At 46.4% G+C, this 21727-nt stretch overlaps 1 protein-coding gene across 1 annotated transcript in view; it reads left to right on the top strand.

Moving 5' to 3' along the window:
- Dst (dystonin) overlaps window positions 1-21727 on the top strand; it is a 287116-nt gene that overhangs the window by 228518 nt on the left and 36871 nt on the right. The window contains exons 60-72 of the mRNA XM_013019154.1: window positions 715-953; window positions 2242-2448; window positions 7687-7806; window positions 7932-8039; window positions 9415-9633; window positions 12577-12780; window positions 14417-14648; window positions 15389-15615; window positions 16820-16942; window positions 17064-17165; window positions 18702-18803; window positions 20638-20811; window positions 21088-21243. Of these exons, the coding sequence (XP_012874608.1) occupies window positions 715-953; window positions 2242-2448; window positions 7687-7806; window positions 7932-8039; window positions 9415-9633; window positions 12577-12780; window positions 14417-14648; window positions 15389-15615; window positions 16820-16942; window positions 17064-17165; window positions 18702-18803; window positions 20638-20811; window positions 21088-21243 (2213 nt within the window). The remainder of the gene's footprint in view (window positions 1-714; window positions 954-2241; window positions 2449-7686; window positions 7807-7931; window positions 8040-9414; window positions 9634-12576; window positions 12781-14416; window positions 14649-15388; window positions 15616-16819; window positions 16943-17063; window positions 17166-18701; window positions 18804-20637; window positions 20812-21087; window positions 21244-21727) is intronic.

Here is a 21727-nt window from a genome sequence, read left to right on the forward strand (position 1 = left end):
GGGAGATGACACGTGTACTAGGGAGATGACACGTGTACAAGCAGATGACACATGTACAAGCAGATGACACGTGTACTAGGGAAGATGACACGTGTACTAGGGAGATGACACGTGTACTAGGGGAGATGACACGTGTACTAGGGGAGATGACACGTGTACTAGGGAGATGACACGTGTACAAGCAGATGACACGTGTACTAGGGAGATGGCACGTGCACTAGGTGAGATTACCCTTTCTGTTCAGAGTTGGAGGAATGCTAAATAGTATAGAACCCTTACCTAGAAATGTGAAGCCTAGGACACCTTTTCTGTGACTCTGTAAGGGACGTAGAGGCAGGCAAGAATTCCCTGGAAAAGTGGACGTGAGTAATGAGAGGTTACACGTTCTGCCCAACACGGTAGCTCCTTGTGAGCCAAGGGAGACGATGAGGCTGGTCAGCTGAGCCTTAGCCTGTTACCACCCCGAGCTCCAAGCCAGAGGCATGGTGGGCCGTTCGTTGCCCAGTAGCCTCTTCCCTTGGAGTGAGAGACACATTTTCATTTGTAGTTCTGGAGCTGATTAGATTTTCTAGCAACCTCAGAAAAGATGAAAACCTAATGAGAGTTTCTCTTGGGTCAGATCATCTTTAGAGATCTGTACAGTGTTACTGAAAAAAACCTGCCTCCCCACCCTTCTCCCCTTTTCCTAAGGAAGTACCTGTCTTTGCCTTTTAGGTGATGAAGTTCTAGTCATCCAAGATAAATTGGAAGTCATTAAAGCAAGGTACAAAGACATTACCAAACTGAGCAGCGATGTGGCTGAGACTCTGGAGCAAGCCCTGCAGCTCTCCAGGCGGCTGCATACCACACACGAGGAGCTGAGCACCTGGCTGGGCCAAGTGGAGGTGGAAATGCTCTCCTTCGAGTCACAGGTCCCGAGAGCAGACGCGGGCCCGGTGCAGGCGAGACAGAAGGTGGGCCTGGTACACTCCGCGCGATCTGCTGGCTGTCTTCTAGTCTGACCCACACAGGAGTGAAATCGTCTTTCCTCCCGGCACTGCTAGGATGCTGAGGATGGGTGGGAACCCAGTGCGAGTTGGCAGCAAACTTAACAGTTTGCATTCTCAGGAACCCAAAGATGAAAATGATGTGTTAGAGTTTGTGTCAAGAGTGTTGTGGTTGCCAGAGTAGACTATCACACTAGGAACAGAATGATAAAGACCAGAGAAAGGACAATGATCACTATTTAAGTGTAATTAATGTAGAATGGGGATACAACTTTTCTGTCTGATAGAGGTGTAGCCCAGAATGGGTTTTCTGACCATAGCACAACAGGGCTGGACCTGCCTTTGGAGTCATTCTTATCCTCAGACACACCAGCCTCTGTCCATATCATCCCTGTCATATGCTCATCCTTGGAGTACAGTCATCTCTGGTGTATGATTGTCCCTGGATTATGATTGTCTCTGTTGTACAATCATCCCTGGAATGTGACCAACCCTGGTACATGACCATGCTGGTACACGATTGTCCCTGGAGTATAACCATCTCTCATTCCTAGAATGGGATCATCCATGGCATCGTCCTTGGTGTTGTCCTTGGTGTACAATCATCCCTGGTGTCACAGGGCTGGAGGTCAGACCCACCAAGCCTATGACAAGTCAACTGCTTTGTTGACTTTGTACCAGTATGTCCTGATTTTGAAGGTCACTAAATTCTGGCTCAGGATATCCTCGCTCTCATTGTCTGTTAGGTGGCACATAGAGGTTCCAAGAAAGCCAAGAATGGTACATGTGAACTTGCGTGGTGTTTGTTTTCCCAATTTTAAATATACTAAACATCACAGCTAAAATCTTGTCACTACATCAGCAAATAAATTGTTGCTTGCACTTCTCTGGGGGCGTTTCCTTATTGCAAAACAGCCATAAAATACATAAATATTTATTTATCTTAGCTTTTTATTTTGTGCTGGTACAAGGGCTTGAACTCGGGCTTTATACTCTCATTCTGCTTCTTTACTCATATGTACTACTTGAGCTATGCCTTCATTCAGGCATTTTGCTGGTTCAGTAAAGATGGAGTCTGCAGACTTTTCTGCCTGGGCTGTGTTTGGACTGCAGTTCTCTGGATCTCAGCCTCCTGAGTGGCTAAGACAAAATTTTATTTAATTCATCTGTAACTAAGACACCAAAAGCATGACCCGAGGGCCCAGCAAAGGACTTTGCCTGGTGAGACTCTTACCATGAGTTTGTATGTCTTCAGGAGCTGAAGAAGGAAGTTAAGAACAACAAAGCCTTCCTGGACTCCCTGAATGAAGTGAGCACCGCCTTGCTGGAGCTGGTCCCCTGGAGGGCCAGAGAGGGGCTGGAGAAGATGGTAGCCGAGGACAATGAGCGCTACCGGTTGGTGAGCAACTCCATCACTCAGAAGGTGGAGGAGATCGACGCCGCCATTCTCCGGTCACAGCAGGTAGGGACAAGTGGGTTGTGTCTAGGTAGTAAATTCTCTTCTGCTGTTTCTGCAGCCCTTACCTGAACAAAGATGTCTGTTAGCAGAGTTTCCAGCCCTCCTCTGTGCTTCAGAAACGAAAGATGGAGTTTGAATAGAATTTGGTGGGGCCACGTATGAATACATCATTAGCAGCCATCTGCCTGTTGCTCTCAGCCCTGTTCTCCAAACAAAACACCTTTTGTCTGCACAGTGGCGTTTGGCTGTTGTTACTTTTATACCTCAGCTGAGCCTGAGCTTTGCCAGTAAGCATTTTGAATGAGTGTATAAGTTGGTGTTAACTCTTCATTTACATAAAGCTGTGGCAAAGACAGAGTATTCTTTGGTAAAAGGAAACAGTTTAGTTACTGATGTGGGTTTTTTTGGAAGATGATTGGAGGGGAAGAGATGACGATGTGTGCCCTGTCTGTGGCTCACAGCGTTTGTAGGTCCTTAGCCACAGCCAACAGGAGGCACGAAGCAGCCAAGTGGACCTGGGGAGGGTATTTGTAGTACATTTGTATTAACTTTTATTCAGATATCTGTGTCTGTTTACATCAAGTCACCAGAATCTGATTGTAAGCTTGGGGTGAAGGTGGTGTGGTCTTGCTAGGGGCTCAGGAAAGTATGCAACTAGGCTTTTATTAACACTGCCCAAAAGCATGAAACACAAATCAAACCAACGCTCATAGGGGCATCCAGACCCAGTGTTCTAATGTGCTTCTACAGACAGTGCCCCACCCCTGTCTTCACGTAGCTCAGTGGAGTTACAGAAGCTGGTGAAATACCATGATAACAAAGCTCTGCCTCAGGGATGTTTACAAGGGAAGGCATTCATGCTTGAGGAGTGTGTTGGCCAGACCCTGTTCTCAAAGTCTGGAGGAATTCACATGTCTCATTATAATGGGAAAATAAGTGTGTTTGTGTATGTGTTTATTCCAGTATTTAAAAATACTGCAATTTTTTCCACTAAAATTTATTTCACCATTTTGGAACTGGCACTGAAGACTTCTCTAAAGAGCAGGACAGAACTCTGACCTCCTGGGAAGTTGGTTTGGAGGTGAGGGATTACACTGGTGTAGTAAAAGTGCTGTGCCAACAAGCAAGAGCCCTATGTAAACTTGAATGAAGTTTCTCATTCACTGGGATCACATGTATCCTACCACGGTATAGATCCCATGTATACCACATAGCCTCCTGTGGTATATGCCACATGTATACCACATGTGTATACCATGTGTCCTCCCACGGTATATAACATGTGTATACCAAGTATATACAAGTATACCTCATATCCTCCTGCACTGTGTACCCCATGTGTGCACCCTGTATCCTCTCAGGGCATAAACCACGTTTCCTCCCTCGGAATATACCGCGTGTATACCACATGTCCTCCCACACATGTACCACTTACCTTTCCACCATGTACACTGTGTATTTATCCGATGTCCTCCCACAGGGCACAGCACATGTCCTCGTGCAGTATATACCGCATACATACCATGTATCCTCTGGCAATACACGCCACAGATCCCCCACAGCGTATTCCATTTATCTGAGCCAGACATTGCACATGTCCCTGCTTGAACCTGCACAAAGTAACATATCTTTGTGGCTTTCTTTCTCTCATTGAAAATGGAGTCAAATGAACCCTGTAGAAATGGGTAGAGGCACTTTTGCTTAAAAGAGTTACAGACTGGTGTGCCCAGTTCACACCACTGAGCTTCTTAAACCTTAGTTTTCATTCTCCTTTGTCTCTTGTGCATATACAGATGTGTTTATCAGTAGTGCAGTTTGCTGGACTGCTAGTCGTGGGGTCAGTTCTGAGTGCTTGTTTATGTCAGAGGACTCATAGAAACCCTGCTCTCCAGCCCATTGGAGTCCCATTAGATCCAACAGCTCACTGGGCCTCTAGCAGTCAGGCCTGTAGAAGTGAGATTGATTGGGACCCTCCAGGCTGTGTTAAGAGTAAGGAGTCACTGAGTGGAAGGAAATGCCAATCAAAGAAAAGTGATAAGTGCCCCCTCCCCCCCCCCCCCGCCAGGGGAGGAAGGAGAGGGGATGGCCTTCAATGCAGTCACCACATGGTCTTTCTTAGGACCCCTGTTTAGCTTAAAGGATATGTTTTAAAAGCAATATATCACAGACTATTGAGTCACAACTTTCCCAGCATGCCAGAAGTTCTGGGTTCAATCTGCAGCACTGCAATATACATTGTAAGTATTACTTACTGATCTTTTTAGTACGTGAGCCGTTTTTGGTGAAATCAGTATCTTGATTTCCTTAGCATACTCAGGAAGATAAGAGAGGAGAGGGTAGTTCCCGAGGCTGAATATCCTGGCTGGGTTAACTTCCCTGCTTCCCTGGCTGTAAATGTGTTTGTGGAAATATCCAGTGTGTGCAACTGTGGTCTGAGTTAAAGAAGATTCTGTGTGCGAAGCTCTTAGAGCAATGTGTTCAGCAGACAGCTAGCTACCAGTGATGAGTGTTTCTCAGGAATCGCTAACATCTTGTACCAACTGTAGAAAATTTCTGAGAGTAACTCATCTTTACCAGGAGAGAGGTCTGTGGTAAGTTCATCTCTTTCCTGCTCAGCTTGGCCGGGCTCCATCTGTGTCTTCTGGAGCTGGTGCATTGCCAGTTTCTCCCCCATCTGGTCCTGGACCAGTGAAGTATGGAGCAAAGCCACTACATGCCCTCCCGGGGCACTGCCCACAGCACTCTGCCCTCTTCTCTCTGTTTGGCCCCTGTTCCCAAGGGCTTGAGATGAACTTAGCACCAGGAGCTGAGAAAGGCTCGTTCACTCCACCTGCCCACAGCCTGTGTTCATTTTTGTTTTGTCCCTTTGTGGTAATGGTGTTTGACCTCAGGGCTTCAGCTTGCCAGGCAGGTGCTCTACCACTTGACCTCTGCCCCCAGCCCTCTTGCCTTTTTTGTGTTTTTTCTAGATAGGGTTTTGCGCTAACTTGGCACAGGCTTCCTGCAGACTGTAATCCTGCCTCTGCCTCCAGAGTAGCTGGTATTACAGGAGTATATGACCATGCCCAGCTCTAAAACTGGGGTTCTTTTCTAATCTTGCTTCCTATCTCCACCTTTCTCTTCCCTGACCCAGTAATTTCCCCTACTCCCATCTGGACTGATGTCCGTCAGTGACTACCTCCAGAGGCCTTCTTCCAGCAGGGGTCCTGCTGGGTTACTGTCCATATCACTGTCCACACCATTCCTTTTTGATGCCTGTCACCAGGAATGGCCTTGGGCTTGCAAGCGATACTCCTGACTCCTGGAAACGCATGCCAAGGAATGGATCCCCTTGCAAGGAGCTCTTCTTTCAGAGCTGTGTATCTAATAGTAAGAAAATGCAGGAATGCTAAAATACACATTTAAAATAATACAATGTGGACCTGGCACTGGTGGCTCACGCCTGTAATCCTTACTACTCAAGAAGCTGAGATCTGAGGATCGTGGTTCGAAGGCAGGTGGCAGACTCTTATCTCTAATAAGCTACCAAAAGCCCTACAAAAATTAGAAGTAGAGCTGTGGATCAAGTAGTAGAACAGTAGCCTCAAGCAAAGAAGCTCAAGGACAGCACCCCAGGCCCTGAGTTCAAGCCCCAGGACTGGCACACACACAAAAAGAATATTATGTGGAAAAGCAGGTTATGAACTGTTTATACAGAATTATGCCAGACTTAAATAAGTCCATGTTTCTTAGTTTCTAGAAGAAATGCTGAAATATGATAGTATTGGGATTAACTACAAATTTTAATTTTTTTCTGTAGGTTTTTCTGTGCTTTAAGAATTTCTGCTGTATGCATAAATTACTGCTGTGGTCAGGAAAACAAAATCTCTTCATATATTTCAGACTACTGAGTTTTTGCACAGCAAGTCCTGAGTTCAAACTGCAAAAAAAAAGTTCTTAAAATGTTTGCATTACTTAATGAGATGTTTAAAAATTAAACATGGGACAAGGAAGGTAGAAAGGATACTGAGAAGTAAAGAAGATTGAAATACATGTATACGTATGTGTGTGTGTGTGTGTATATATGTATATGTGCACATGTTGCATACGTGCACACAGCATAATGAACCCCAGCACACCGTCTGGAAAGGGGTGGGGTGCGGGAGACAGAAGAGGTCATGGGAACATGGAGCAGTGAGCGTGCCAAAGTTCGCTGTATGCATCTGTGGGATGATAACTGTGAAATCCTCCTTACGCCACTAATGTATGATTATTAAGAAGATTAAATTTTATTTATTTTGTATATTTATTTTTTGTTGGTCGTGGAGTCTGAACTCTGGGCCTGGGCGCTGTCCCTCAGCTCTTCAGCTCAAGGCTAGTGCTCTACCACTTGAGCCATACCACCACTTCTTGCTTTTTCTGCTTATGTGGTGCTGAGGAATCAAACTGAGGGCCTCATGCATGCAAGGCAAGCACTCTCCCACTGAGCCACTTCCCAGCCCTAGAGAGATTAAAAAAAAAAGTAGCTGGGTAACAGAGAAAAAATCATGTACGTGAGCAGGTATATAGTTCATACCTGTCATTGTAGCTACTAGGAGGCTGGGATCTGAGGATCCTGGTACGAAGTCAGCACAGGCAGAAAAAATTGACTCTTCTTCAGTTAACCAGTAAAAAGCCAGAAGTAGAGCTATGGTTCAAATGGTAGAACACCAGCCTTGAGCAGCACAAGCTAAGGGATAGTGGCCAGTCCTGGAGTTCAAGCCCTAGTGCACAAACAGAAACAAATGCAATTGATCTGTGATCTGCTGAGGGGTGTGCTCTATACACAGAAACATATGTCGGCCTCCAGACACACAGCATGGTAAGTACCTAGGATCATTCCGGGCTTTGCTGTAGAGCATGAATGGAGAGCAGAACGCTACCCTTGTACCATGTGAGTAGGGTGACAGGTCAAATGACTATAGATAGCATTGCAGGCGGCAACGTGCATTCCTCCTCTGACTGATGGCAACAAAGACGGCAGCACGAGTCGTTCTGAATTGGTAGCAGGGCGCTACAGATGCTGGGCATCAGAAGCGCCTATGTTTTATGACTCCTGTCTTTATTTTTCAGCCCCAGCCCCTCTCACACATTAGTATGTCATGAAAAGCCACGCTCAGAATTTCCACTCATATAATAAGGATATTTAATAGAAATGTCACTAGGTACTTCTTGGCAATGGTTGCAGGACCTTGTTGACCTCATGATTTATCCTTTGTTTAGTTTGACCAGGCGGCTGACGCTGAGCTGTCCTGGATCAGCAACACACAGAAGAGACTGGTGTCCCTGGGCGACATCAGGCTGGAGCAAGACCAGACCTCGGCCCAGCTGCAGGCCCAGAAGGTGATGAAACCCCAGATCAGATCCTTGGCTTGTCTAGGCCCCTCACATGAGCCAGATGGTGTCTTCAACTATTGCCTAATTGTCTTCATTTTTTTCTATATTCACCTGTATTTGATAAACTACAGACCTTCACCATGGAGATTTTGAGACACAAAGATATTATTGATGAGCTTGTAAAATCTGGGCACCAAATCATGACCACATGCACTGAAGAGGAAAAGCAATCAATGAAGGTATCATCTTGTCTGTGTGCCTGCTGGAGAGGTTCTGAGTGAACATGGGCTGAGTTAAATCTTCAGGTCCTCTTTCCCTTACCCATAGCTTGTGGTTCAAGCAGCAAACTCATTAGCTTACAAAGCCCACTGGTGGAAGGAACGTTGCATCAGAGCAGCGCCAGGAGGGCTGTCTTTTTAACAGGCAGAGAAGCTCACAGATGTGAGTTCTAGGCTGCCTAGTACGTGTCGAGCACCCAGTTAAATGTTAGCTCTGTCATTCCCCTTATTATCCATATGAACTACTGTTACTATAGACATTGGCCATGGTGTCTGTGCTTCTAGAATGTTCACACCTTGAGCTAAAACAAAGCCTGAAATGGGCAGTTCTCTCAACTTTTCCCTAGAGGAAAAGGGGTGAGCTGAGAGATGAGGAAGTGCCGGAGGCTATAGCTTTCATGGCCCTGCGGGCCGTGCTGAGGCGATCACAGGAATGTATGTGGATGGCAGAAAACAAGGTACGTGCAAGTACCTGTGCCTGATTTTTTTTGGATAGTTTTTTTTTTGTGTGTGAAAATACTATACAGAGGGGTTATAATTACATGGGCAAGATAATGAGTACATTTCTTACCAAGCATTGTAGCCTCCTCCTTTGTTTCCCCTTTCCATCCTCCCCCCGCCCCCCATTCTCCCCCCCACCTAATCCTCCCCCCACACACCAAAGTTGTAAAGTTCATTTTTGACATAACGACTTGTACATCTCATTGTTGCAATGGGTCCACCTGTATCCCTATTTACCTGTGCCTGATTTTTATACTCTGCAAAAAATCTGCTTCTGTAATGCAATTTTCTTAATTCTGGTGGAGATACAGACATGAAAAATGCAGATTGTTATGAAATAATTTCTGTGTCATTCTCTAAGTGTGGGTTACTGTTGGGTTCCTCTTGTGCTGTTAGTTTACTGTGAATTTATAACACATCACCATGACTGTCCTCTCAAAAGGATGTGCTGCAGTGCCCTGCTTTGGTTCTAATCGTTTTTACTGGTTTAGTTGGCTAGCAATTATTACAATTTCATTTGCAAAAGGTAGTCTTTATTTTCCCCCAGGAAATAATGTATATGTTGGTAGAAACCAAATGGAGCTTGTTTTCTAGCCTTAACAGCTAGAGAATCATGCTTACTATGTTGGGCAAGCTTGGTGTTCCATGCATAAAAACTGAGGTCCTCGTGAAATGAACTTTTGCACTTATACCCGCTAGACTGGGTAGTTTTTTGTTTCACATGCATTTGTTGAGGGCCTCCTGTGTTCCACCTATGACCTATGCAGTACCGGTCTCAGCACCCGAGAGGTGTGCCAGCCAATGTCACAACACATTTCTTTATCTGATTTTCCAGAAAAAACTGGACAAGATACTGAAAAACTATGATGCCATCTGCCAGATAAACTCAGAGCGGTATCTGCAGCTCGAACGGGCACAGTCGCTGGTGAGCCAGTTCTGGGAGACATACGAAGAACTCTGGCCGTGGCTGACAGAAACCCAAAGAGTGATCTCTCGGCTTCCGGCCCCTGCTCTCGAGTATGAAACGCTGAGGCAGCAGCAGGAGGAGCACCGGGTGAGCTGGGGTTAGGTGCAGCAGCCTAGGTGCAGCTCTCAATCTGGGACACTTTGGTGAGACCATGTCTGACCTCACTGGACCACCCACCTTCCTAGCGTGCATGACCCAGGACTGCAGGAAGAAGACTATCACATCCTTATGTATGGCCATAATTGCATTACAGCTTTTATAGAATAACAGGCTATATAAACCATCTTGCAGGAAGAAGAGTCCCAGTTGTAAATGCCAGGTGAATGAGCTTGGGAAGAGCTTCCAGCTTATTCCTGTAGGCTAACTCATATATTACATGTAGTCGTCAGAGCCGTATAGAATACAGCAAAAAAAGTAGAAATGAGTGGACGAGTCATCAGCTTGGAGAAAGTGCAGGTTTGGGAATAACTCAAAATAGCCACCTCGGGGAGCCGGGCGGAGTGCCCACGGCGCTGGGCGATGCGTGTGGCCTGCCTCTGTGCCCGTGGGTCTCTTGCTCCTGTAAGTGTAGGGAGTATTTTTCCAAAGTCTTAAACTGTACTGTGAAGCCCTCATCTGGCCGTCACTTCATTGTTACTGTCATGTGCAGTGTTGTAAGGACATGTGCAAGAAAGAGCTGAAGACTGTCAGGAAAAGAAAGCCTTCCGGAGTTCTTTCTGTTTATGGATGTGTGAACCTAGAACCGTTCTCCCTGATCGGTATGAGGTGCACTTGGAGAGTAAGCAGTGCACATGTGTGTATGTGTGAGTGTGATCCATGTGTGCATATGTATAAATGTGTGTGTATGAGGAGGGAAGGCAGGGTGAGCAGACAGAACATTGTCAGTACATTACATCATTCTTGGGAACATATGCTGTACTTACTTTGTTTACTTTCTTAGTATATTGGCATTGAAGAATATCTTTAACTATTTCTTTAAAGACACACTAGAGAACACTTTAAGGAAAAAATGAGTTTACAAGGGTACTGTATAAATTACTCAAGAGGAAGAGAAACCATGTAGAACTGAATTTAATTTAGTATCAGTGTTTATCTTGCAGAAGTCTTGATATCTCCTCATTAAATTATTTTTAATGTAAAATTTGCATAGATTTTCTGTTCAGGTGGGTGATATCAATAGGTGTATTTAGCATAGCATCAAGTAGAAAGTTGGTTACTGAGCTCTCGTTTTCCAAATGGAATTGGTTCCTCTTTCGCATAGTAGTTAAACCTGCAGAGCAAGTCGGGATTGCACTAGTACATAGGCCTTGCAGGCAAGTTTTTCCACTCCTGGGCCTCAGCTTTTGGATATATGCCCCTCTCTCAGGGTCTCTTTCCAGCTTCATGTCTTTTCTTTCAGTTTGTTGAGATGCTGTAGGTGGGAATGAACACAGTTTAAGGCCTGGTGACAGATACTAGGATTCTTCAAAGTCATGGCCGGTCTCACATGTGAACCAGGCCTCTCTCCCAGGCCCTGCACTCACACGTGCACACCCCCGAGTAGACACCAGTGGTTTCCCTGGCCTGTCACAGGAGGGTCTCACCCACACCCCTGGCTAATGAGTCCACAGCAGAGAGGCACAGTGAGATCTCTCCTGTGTCACTCAGAAGTTTGATCACTCAGAGCCAAGTGTGCTTTCAAGAATGCCTAGTGGGGATGCATAAGATGTCTCCAGTGCCTTTGTTTGCAGCGTTCTGTGTGGACTCACGCCGTGTCTCCACTGCCCTTATGACTGGTTTTAATGCACCCTGAATAAAAAGCCAGTTCTGCTTCCATCCTGGGGATTCTTCTCGATGAATGAGAGAAGTTGTGATTGGAGGTGGGCTGGTCAGTAGTATGGAGACAGGAAATGCTGCAAGAAACCCAGTCCATGACTTGGGACAAAAGGAAGGCTTTTTGTACTTGAGCCTAGAGGCTGTTCCCGAACGTCCAGGCAAAGCTTCCCAAGGGATGGCTTTGGCCTTGAGCCATGAAAAGCTGTCACTGTTTGCCCTGGCTAGAGGACAAAATTAAGTAACATAATCCTTTGGTGCCTGCACGTTTTACAAGTAGTGCTCAACGAATAGCTGTGTATTTGAGTTGCCCTTGCAACGCCAACGTTTTAGAATAATGACTAGAGGTAGATTGCTGATGTGCGTGTGTCCCCAGTGCAGACTGGATTCTTACTGCATCTACAGCACAGTGGAATATGAGCATGCACCATTTGTATAGCTTCACGTGTCTGTGGATGAGGAGATCACTCTCAGATCCTTTGATCTTGAGGTCTTTCTTCCTCCAGTATTTGTAGTTTACTGAGTTTCTTTCAGCTCTCCTTCCTCCCCTTCCTTTCCTTGTTTTATACATGTCATGAATGTCAAAAGGAACCCTTGGGGTTAGGCCTTCGTCTCTCTAGGGAATCTTTCCATGTGAAAGGACTCTTGGTGAATGCTCTATTCAAGTGCACTGCACAAGGTGCACTGTGAGCTGTCCCCTTGCAGGGGCTCAGGCATGACTGTGCTGACAGTTACCTGACTGTGTCAGGTAATTGATAAAGCTGCGTGTCAGCCTCTCCTTCCTGGCACTGAACTGTACAGGCCATCACGGGGACACATGTCACCATGTGGTATGCACAGTCATGGTTGTACATACCATCTTGTGGCATACGTGCTGTCGCGTGTAGTCATACACAGTCACGCATTGTACACACCAGTACGTGCCACCTTCATGAGTTGCATTGCTGTCATGTGTGGTACATGTCATGTGTTGCACACACAATCATACGTTGTACATGCTGTTGAGTTTGTATACACCATCATGTGTGAAGGAAAGCCAGGCAGGGGAAGGATGCTTGCTGAGAGCCTGCTGCCAGCTGGAGGCCCTGGGGTGCCGGTGTGGAAGCTGAGATGTACGGGTGAGACCCCGAGATGCTGAGATGTGCGGGTGAGCCCCGAGATGCTGAGATATGCGGGTGAGACCCCGAGATGCTGAGAAACCCCTTTCGTTTGTTACAGCAACTGCGAGAGCTGATAGCGGAGCACAAGCCCCACATCGATAAGATGAACAAGACGGGGCCCCAGCTGCTGGAGCTGAGCCCTGAGGAGGGCTTCTCTATCCAAGAGAAGTACGTGGCCGCTGATGCCCTTTACAGTCAAATTAAAGAAGACGTCAAAAAGCGAGCTGTGGCCCTGGATGAAGCGGTCTCCCAGTCGACCCAGGTAACCGATGATGCCAGAAGCAGAACAGGCTCTTCCCACAGGAGCCCAGGTGACCAATGACACTAGAAGTAGAACAGGGCTTTTCCCACAGGAGCCCAGGTAATTGATAAAGCTAGACCAGACTCTTCCCACAGCAGCCTAGGTTACTATTGATAAAGCTAGACCAGACTCTTCCCACAGCAGCCTAGGTTACTATTGATGCTAGACCAGACTCTTCCCACAGCAGCCTAGGTTACTATTGATGCGAGAAGTAGAATGGGCTCTCCCAAACAGGAAGCAGGCAGAGATGCTGTCCTGGATCTCCTGATTAAATTGATCCACAATATTTCTCTTCATTAAACTCTTTTTTCTCAGAGGTGATCATGTTTGCTTATCCTGCTTGTACATTTTTCTCCCTGCTGAAGATAAAATAAAAATGATTTTCAGTGCCTATGACACATGCCCTTGCTATCACTATCTAGATGTTTAGTCCAGTGTCCATTGTGAGTGGAATATACTATTGGTCATTAGGAGAGACAGAAGGAGGTATTGCTGTGATTGTCAGTAAAGTGTTAATAAGCTGGGCACTAGTGGCCCCACCAATAAACCTAGCTACACAGGAGGCTGAGATTTGGAGGATCATGTTTCAACACAGCCAGAAAAGCTTACTATACTTGATTTGCAAGATAAGCAGCAAAAAACAGGGCTGAAGGCGTGGCTGAAGTGGTAGAGTACCTTCCTAATAAGCATGAGGCTCTGAAGTTTAACCCCAGTACCACCAAAAATCCAAGAACAAACACCAGCAAAACATTCCTGTGAATCTGTAATCCTGAGCTGTGATTTCCTTAACTATGAGGGTAGTATAGAACTTTTGAGTGAGCAGATTTTTATAACTGCCTAATTTGTATCTGCATATAGTGTGTTGGGAGTGAATTAAATACAGACTTCTAATTCAGCATCAGGGAAGTTTTTGTTTGATTTCATTTTGTGGGTCTTTTTAAGATACTTTTTTATACTTTTCAATTCAGGAAAACAAAACCTAAGGCATCCCTTAGATGTGATCAAAACTGTCCATGAGCTTTATAATGTAACCTTGAGAGTATCAAAATTGTGACTGAAGATGAAAAAAACAGTTTTATAGATAAAATACTCAGGTTATTAAACAAATTTTAAAATTAAGATAAAATACAGCAGAATCTTAAGGCAGATGCTGATCTGTAGTTATTTCTCCTTCCTTCCTCTCTCTCTCTTTTTCTTTTGGTCTCTTTCTGTGTTTCTCTCCTTTCTTCCTTCCTCTCTTTCTTTCTTGGGCTTGAACTCAGAGCCTGGCTGTCTCTGAGGGCTTTTGCTAAATCCTCAAATCTCGGCCTCCTGACTAGCTAGGATTGCAGGTGTGAGCCACGGGCACCCAGGTTTTCACCTGTCAGGTACTCACCAGGATCCCAGTGTGTTCCCCATGAGTGTGCTGCAGAGGGCCTTCGCACACGTCATGCCTGTCTTGGTGAGCAGCTGGATCCAGCTTTTTGGACGCCTCTGTTCGGAAAGGAAGGGTCTAAGCTTCAGCTCTCCTTGTGTCAGTCAGAACAGGGTCTCTCACAGGAAACTCACATTGACATCACAGACCTTGCCCATAAAGGATCCCATTGTTTCCCTCCAGTTCCATGACAAGATCGACCAAATCCTGGAGAGCCTGACGCGCACAGCAGAGCGACTCCGGCAGCCACCGTCCATCTCTGCGGAGGTTGAGAAGGTCAAGGAGCAGATCAGTGACAACAAGAATGTGTCCATGGACATGGAAAAGCTGCAGCCCTTGTATGAGACGCTCAGGCAGAGGGGTGAGGACATGATTGCCAGGTCTGGAGGCCCCGACAAGGATGTCTCTGCCAAAGGTAATCACTGGGGAGCAGGGAGACAGACGTGGACAGGCCAGGTGCATGCAAAAAGCCAAACCTTTGAGACTGTGTCACTAATGGGTGTGCTTAGAGTACAACCCTGGTGAACATCATTCCTGTGTTTGTGAAAGTAATCCAGGGAATTATCTAGTTGAATACAGGTTGGTTGAATGTTCTCTGGGCCTTTAAACCAATAGGTTAAAGCATGACGGGGGTAACGTCAAAGCTCCTAGATTTGCATTCTTTTTCATTGCTGATTCTTATCACAAGCTGTGACTTAGCCAACCATAGCCAGTCCAGACAGCACCATCAGTGCTAAGGGAGAGCAGAGACACAGTAGAAATCCTTGAGGACTTCAGAAGGAAGCCAACAAACACACATCATTGCCACATTCCTGCGGCTGAACTGACAGTAGCACTCCTGAGCTGAACGCGTAAGAAAATTCACTAACTAGCTGGGATTGAGGCCCGGATTATTGAACTTAAAATCGGGCAACCCAGGTCCACTCTCAGCTCACTGACCTTTATGCACGCCAGGGTCAGGAGGAGCCTTGCTCAGCCAGGGGAGAACAGAGGTGTGTTGTTGAAGGCTGGCCCCTGGGCCTGTGGTCCTCACTAAACCACCGCCAGCCAGGTCTATTTCTAGAGTTAGCAGGAAATGACTGCCCTCTGTGTGAGCCTAAGGATTTGCTTAACCACCTCATGGGGGTAACTGATGCTCTTGTTGGGCCGCCATAGCTGTGCAGGCTAAACTTGACCGCATGGTTTCTGTCTGGGAGAACATCCACGCGCTGGTGGAAGAACGGGAGGCCAGACTGCTGGACGTGATGGAGCTGGCAGAGAAGTTTTGGTGCGATCACCTGTCTCTGGTCGTTACCACTAAAGACACTCAAGACTTTATCCGTGACCTGGAGACCCCCGGCATTGACCCCTCCATTGTGAAGCAGCAGCAGGAAGCCGCAGAGGTAAGCAGAACGTGATGAACAAGAGTTCTTTTGGCAACTATTAGGATTTACTCTGTTAAAGTTTGTATTTTAGGGCTGGAGGTAAGGCTCAATGGTAGAACACTTGCCTGGCAAGCACAAGGACTAGAGTCCAAACCCCAGAACCACAATGTATCTGCTTGGTTGGGCCGTGGAGGGAATAGTGGTTAGTGGAGGGGAGGCTGCCCCACACGCTTCACTGGAGGCCACAAAGTCAAATGTCAAGCAACTCGACCCTGTCCCCCTGTTTCTGCCTTATTTCAGGGCCCCATATCTCTGCTCTTGGCTTCCAGCTTAGTCCAAAGTGAGGTCTCTCTACTTGGCCTTGAACCTTGCTGCACATTGTCTCTCTAGACCTGCTCTTACATGGCACTCCTTTCAATCCCTCAGAGGCCCTGTGCCTGCTGGAGGGAGCCCGGGCTTCCCAGTCCAGCCCTGACTGCCCAGCCCGGCCCAGCCCTTCACAAATCAGCCTGGCCTAGCCTAGTCCAGCCGAGCCCAGCCCAGCCCAGTCCAGCCCTGACTGCCCAGCCCCGCCCAGTCCTTCCCAACTCAGCCTGGCCTAGCCCAGCCCAGCCCAGCCTAGTCCAGCCCTGACTGCTCAGCCCAGCCCAGCCCTGTCCTGACTGCCCAGCCCAGCCCTGCCTAGCCCAGCCCAGCCCTGACTGCCCCGTCCAGCTCACCCAGCCCAGCCCAGCCTAGCCCAGCCCAGCCCAGCCCACCCAGCCCAGCCCAGGCCCAGGCCTATCCTGCTGCTCTTTTACCAAGTGTCCTGTCTTCCCTGAGTTAGAACGTGGTACCCCCAGCTGAAATGTTCTTCCTGTGTCTGTGCCTTTGCCCAATATATCTCCTACTCACGTACACACTCTGGGTGCAGATGCTGCTCCAGCTTCCAGATTCCTCTGTAAATCTTTCCTCATGATATTGAATCCCATTACACTCTCCTCGTGACTGCTATTGGTTGAATTCATTGACATGAGAGCCAGGCCTGTTTTCTCTCTGTACAGTGCTATACTTAAGTATGTTTGTTGATTGATTATATATTCAACCAAGGAATTCCAAGCACAAGTTAGAAACTGAAGGAAAGCAGGAAGTTAGGAAACAAGGAGGTTAGGATGGCTGTAATCTCCTAGCATTAACCAGTGTTGACTTGGTCTTCTGAGGCTGTCTTCTTGCTTTGCTCCAGGCCATCAGAGAGGAAGTGGATGGGCTGCAGGAGGAACTGGCTGTGGTCATTAGCCTGGGCTCTGAGCTCATTGCTGCGTGCGGGGAGCCCGATAAACCCATCGTGAAGAAGAGTATAGATGAGGTGCGGCCCTCATTTTCACCCCTCAGAAAGTTTCCCTGGAAATCCAAACTCAATGCCTTTGTTAAAAGTAGTCATGAGTTTAAATGTTGATATTGAGACAGACATAACATTTGTATTGTAGCTAAATTCAGCATGGGACTCTCTAAACAAAGCTTGGAGGGACCGGATCGACAAACTCGAGGAGGCCATGCAGACTGCAGTTCAGTACCAGGATGGACTACAGGTAAGGCCAGGCACCCTGTGCCCACCTCCACGGAGGGACGGGGAGGTGGGGATGGGGGGCACCCGCTCCTGCGGCCCTCTGGCCGCTCTGACCTCTAGAAGATAGTTTCTCACCTTTCAGACATGTGGATTTACAGGTGAGTCTAAATGGCTCAGTACACACTTCCAGTGAGCTTTAGCTTGAAAAGACATATTTTCATGCTTTTTAAATGCAAGCAAGTGTTCCCACACAGTTGTTTTTCATGAACAGTTCAGTATCAGGTAATGAAATGGAGCAGAGACTGAATTATGGTACAAGAGGGCGTGCTCTGGGATGAGAGGAGTAAACATTAAAAATACCAACCGGTCAACAGAAGCCAGAGAGTTGGCTGACACCAGTGAGCCCCGTGCACCAAAGCAGACGTGGCTCCTCGGGCCACTGTGCTGTGCAGTGTCTTCTCCACCTGTGGCATTCAGTTGAACAGCTGTTTCTCCATCCCTGAAGGTTCTCGGCTCATTAACCCTGTGGAAGTTGGCACTGTTAATATCAACAGCTCCTCTGTTGGCTAAGGCAAACAGCTGCTATTTCTTTTTCAACATTCCCTAACTTTGTTCCGTTTCCTACCAGCCAGCACCCTCCTTCAGAACACTAAGCAAATACTTCCAAAGCTCAGATGAGCACAGCTGTCTCCTCTTTGAGCCACTTGACTTCTGCATTCGTACCAGCCATTTCACTTGTGTATTCACACCAGTACACACCATCAGCCACCTCCCTTCTGCATTTGTACCAGTATTCTCACTATCAGCCAGGTTTGATGTCAGCTGAAAAAGGGTTCTGAACTTTGGAAACATGAAAAAACTCCGTATTGTAACAGCCTCCTTCTTGTTCAAAGCAAAACAGAGCCCCCGGTGTGTGCGAGGCTGGGCTGTGGGTGGGTCCTCACAGCGGCCCTTACATGCTCCCAGGTCAGACACCATGGCCCACCGTGAGTCGGCACAGGGCCTGGCACATGCCGTGCTGCTCCATTGTGGCTGGTCACCTGTGCTCCGTTGAGAAACAGTTCCACCAGCTGTCAGGAGCTGGCCCCAGGTGCTCAGCTGGTCTGATCATTTGCTGGGCTACCATCCAGCTCCCAGGCAGGTTTAAGGTAACCTGAATGCGCCAGATGCTTTCCACCCCTCCCTAATGGTCTGGCCATTGCTTTGAGGTACAGAGTAATTCTGTTTTATGTTCAGAACTTGAAAACCTGAGCCTTTGTAGGATAATTTTCTTCCCTGACTGTGAAGTCTATGTTGCAAAGCAGAATAGAGATCTCAATATTGCTTCTATGTGTGGGGTTAATAGTCTAATAATATTCAGTAAAGAATTCATCTTGCATATTTATGGATGTAGAGTTAAAGCAATAGCTATTTTAGCTATTTCATATTTGGGACAACTTCCATTATATTGCTTTTGTTTAGGTAGACCTTAATTTTTTGTAAAATAGCCATCCTTCCTTATAATTGCCCTTTTTTATAACTTGTGACATATTTTGGTACTTTTATATGTTTCTTTCAGGCAGTCTTTGACTGGGTAGATATTGCGGGTGGGAAGTTAGCTTCGCTGTCTCCCATCGGAACAGATCTCGAAACTGTCAAGCAGCAGATTGAAGAGTTAAAGGTACATGTTGGGGCCTAAGTAATTTATCCAAGACTTCCTTGCATTGTTTTAGTTGTTCAGTCACAGAATTCCTTGTATAAATTGATTTATTTTACATAATTGAAGCATCTCACATTTTTTATTTTGAACTGTGTTTAATACATTGCCTACCTAGAATGAACAATAGAAAAGTATGTGCTCTTTAAATAAAACAAAACACTGAATGTTTTCTTTGCATTAATTAATACTTGGTTATTATTGGAAAGTCAGAAAATCTAAATAAGCACAAAGGAGGAAAGCAACTTTTCCATTATCCAGATATTACACACCCAGATGTAGCTCCTCTTAGGCCCGACTGTCTTCGCATCTCTCAGATGTCAGATAACCTGGTGTTGGGAGCAGCGTGTGTGTGTCTGTGTGTGTGCGCGCACGCAGGGGTGAGCATATTTCATGATTCCATGGGCACTGTTTAACTGGCCTTATTATGTAGTGTTCAGTAACGTTTTCATTTTCTGTGTGTGTGCTGCATGATTGGCGTGGTGTAGCAGCAGAACTTCCCTGGTTGTGAGTATTTGTGGGTTGCCTCTGACCTTTCCGTCCTGCGGCTAGCATTCTGCTCTGAGTGCCCAGCCAGTGACCATCTAGGGCCATGACTTCAGCTCTCTCCTCCCTTGGGCTTCACACCCAGAGGCCTCTTGTCAGTGAATGCCCCTAGATTCTTACATAAAACCACTATCGGATACTAAAACAGCATTTTCATCTCAAAGTATGACTATTTCCTTGAGAAATGTATTTTTCTTTGAGAACTTTGCCGTTGCCACAGTTAGACTGGAAGATGTTTTTATTTTGTCTTGCTTTTACCTTGCCTTTCGGATGGTCAGCACCGTCAGGGTTTCCCGTGTCCATGCTCCTCTCCACCCACAGCCTTCAAGGGCAGGCTGGGCAGGCTGGGCAGGCCTCCCGCTGCCCGAGCCGTGGAGGCTCGCTCTGACTCGGCCTTCCCCCCTCCCTCAGGAGGCACCTCAGGAAGGTCATCTCACCCCCCCGCCCCGACCCGTGCTTTGTCCTTGACTGGAGAAAACCTTCTTTTAAGTTGGTAGAGTAATTTGAACTTAGCCAATGCTCATTATACTTTATTACTTTTTAATTATTGCTGTCATATGTTTAAAGATAATAAGAGGCTGCTTATCCATTAATTATTTATGATTGCAGCTTCAGATAAATATTTTATGATGATCATTTGTGATAGGACAGTTTTCTATTACAGTCAGCCACTTCCTAACCTGTTGGTTGGCTAAGTAAAGATAGAAACACTATGGCAAGATGTAGAAGCACCAGGAGAGGGAGAGTGGCAGCCATGGGTGAGGCATAGAAATAACTAAGTCCTGAAAAATGTAACACAGCTGAAAAACAGTGTGGTTGTGGGGGGAGGGAGGAATGCAGAATGAGTGTGCATGCGTGCGTGTGTGTGCGTACGTGTGTGTGTGTGTATGTGTGTGATGGAAATACTGAGCTTGGTTTCTTGGGTTTCATAGGTGTTTGTGTTTTCTTCCCTGTAATTTCAAAGCACACTATTGAAAATATAAAGGCATTTGAATAAGTTAAACTAAAAGGTTTGTTGGTTTACTATAAAGAACAAAAACAAAATACCAAAATTACATAGACATCTTTCCATCACATGAAGTGGAAGTACCCGCCCCCCTTTTTCAGTCTTTGCTAGCTCTTTATTCCTTGTGACCTCCCCCAGTAAGAAACACAAATTAGAATAAAACACTAAAATATTATTGTCTTAAACAGTATTGTCTTAATGATACTGATTTTAAAAATGTCCTTGTATATGTATATTTTTTAATAGCAATTTAAGTCAGAGGCCTACCAACAACAGATAGAAATGGAAAGGCTGAACCATCAGGCAGAACTTCTGCTGAAGAAAGTGACGGAAGAGAGTGACAAGCACACGGTACAGGACCCCTTGCTTGAGCTGAAGCTGATCTGGGACAGCCTGGATGAGAGGATTGTCAGCAGACAGGTGAGTGCAGAGACCTCTGACATGCCACACACTTGTTCAGGTCACGTCAGGAGTTAGCAAAACTCCTGAAGCACCCAGATTCTCTTTTTTCCGGACAACTCTCCCTGTCTGTGCCATGTTGTGACCACAGAGAACATCACACAAAAAGTGTGGAGAGATGGTTACATGCCCCAGGGCCTGGCTTAGGCACTTAGGCGGCAGGAAGCGATGGCTCTTTGCCCTTGTTTTGCTGATGTGCCTCATGTGTGACGGTCCCTCTACTCTGCTCTCTTCCAGCACAAGCTGGAGGGCGCCCTCCTCGCGCTGGGTCAGTTCCAGCATGCCCTGGACGAGCTGCTGGCCTGGCTGACACACACCGAGGGCTTGCTCGGTGAACAGAAGCCCATTGGAGGGGACCCGAAAGCCATTGAAATCGAGCTTGCCAAGCACCATGTACGTAGCCACTGGCACATTCGTGTTTCTTCCCTGTGCTTTTCTGGGGCCACCAAGCTGGGTTTTCAAGTTGATGATCTCTTTTTTTATTATTGTTAAGGTGATGTACAGAGGGGTTTCACTTACATAAGTAAGGTAATAAGTACATTTCTTGTCAAACTTGTTACTTCATTTTTCTCCTGTAAAATGGGTGATCTTAACAGATGTTCAACTCTGCATGTATAGTCAGAGTTTAAAGTACTTAAACACTTCCTTCAAGATGATGATCAGAATATTTTTCTCATGGTTCAGGGCACTTACCAAACACAATACACAAGGGAAATCAGTGACTAAATTTTTAATAGGGCTGAAAGGCAAACACTGAAGATTTAAGTCCCGTTATCTCTGTCCTTGGATTCATGTCACCTTGGACTCCATTTGAAGTTGTTGGGGAGAGCCTAAATGTCCTGGGCTCAAAATGTGGCTTCCCCATGGTTCGCAGCCT

Source organism: Dipodomys ordii, unplaced genomic scaffold (assembly GCF_000151885.1).
Source record: "Dipodomys ordii isolate 6190 unplaced genomic scaffold, Dord_2.0 Scaffold44, whole genome shotgun sequence".
In the NCBI taxonomy this organism is placed as follows: domain Eukaryota; kingdom Metazoa; phylum Chordata; class Mammalia; order Rodentia; family Heteromyidae; genus Dipodomys; species Dipodomys ordii.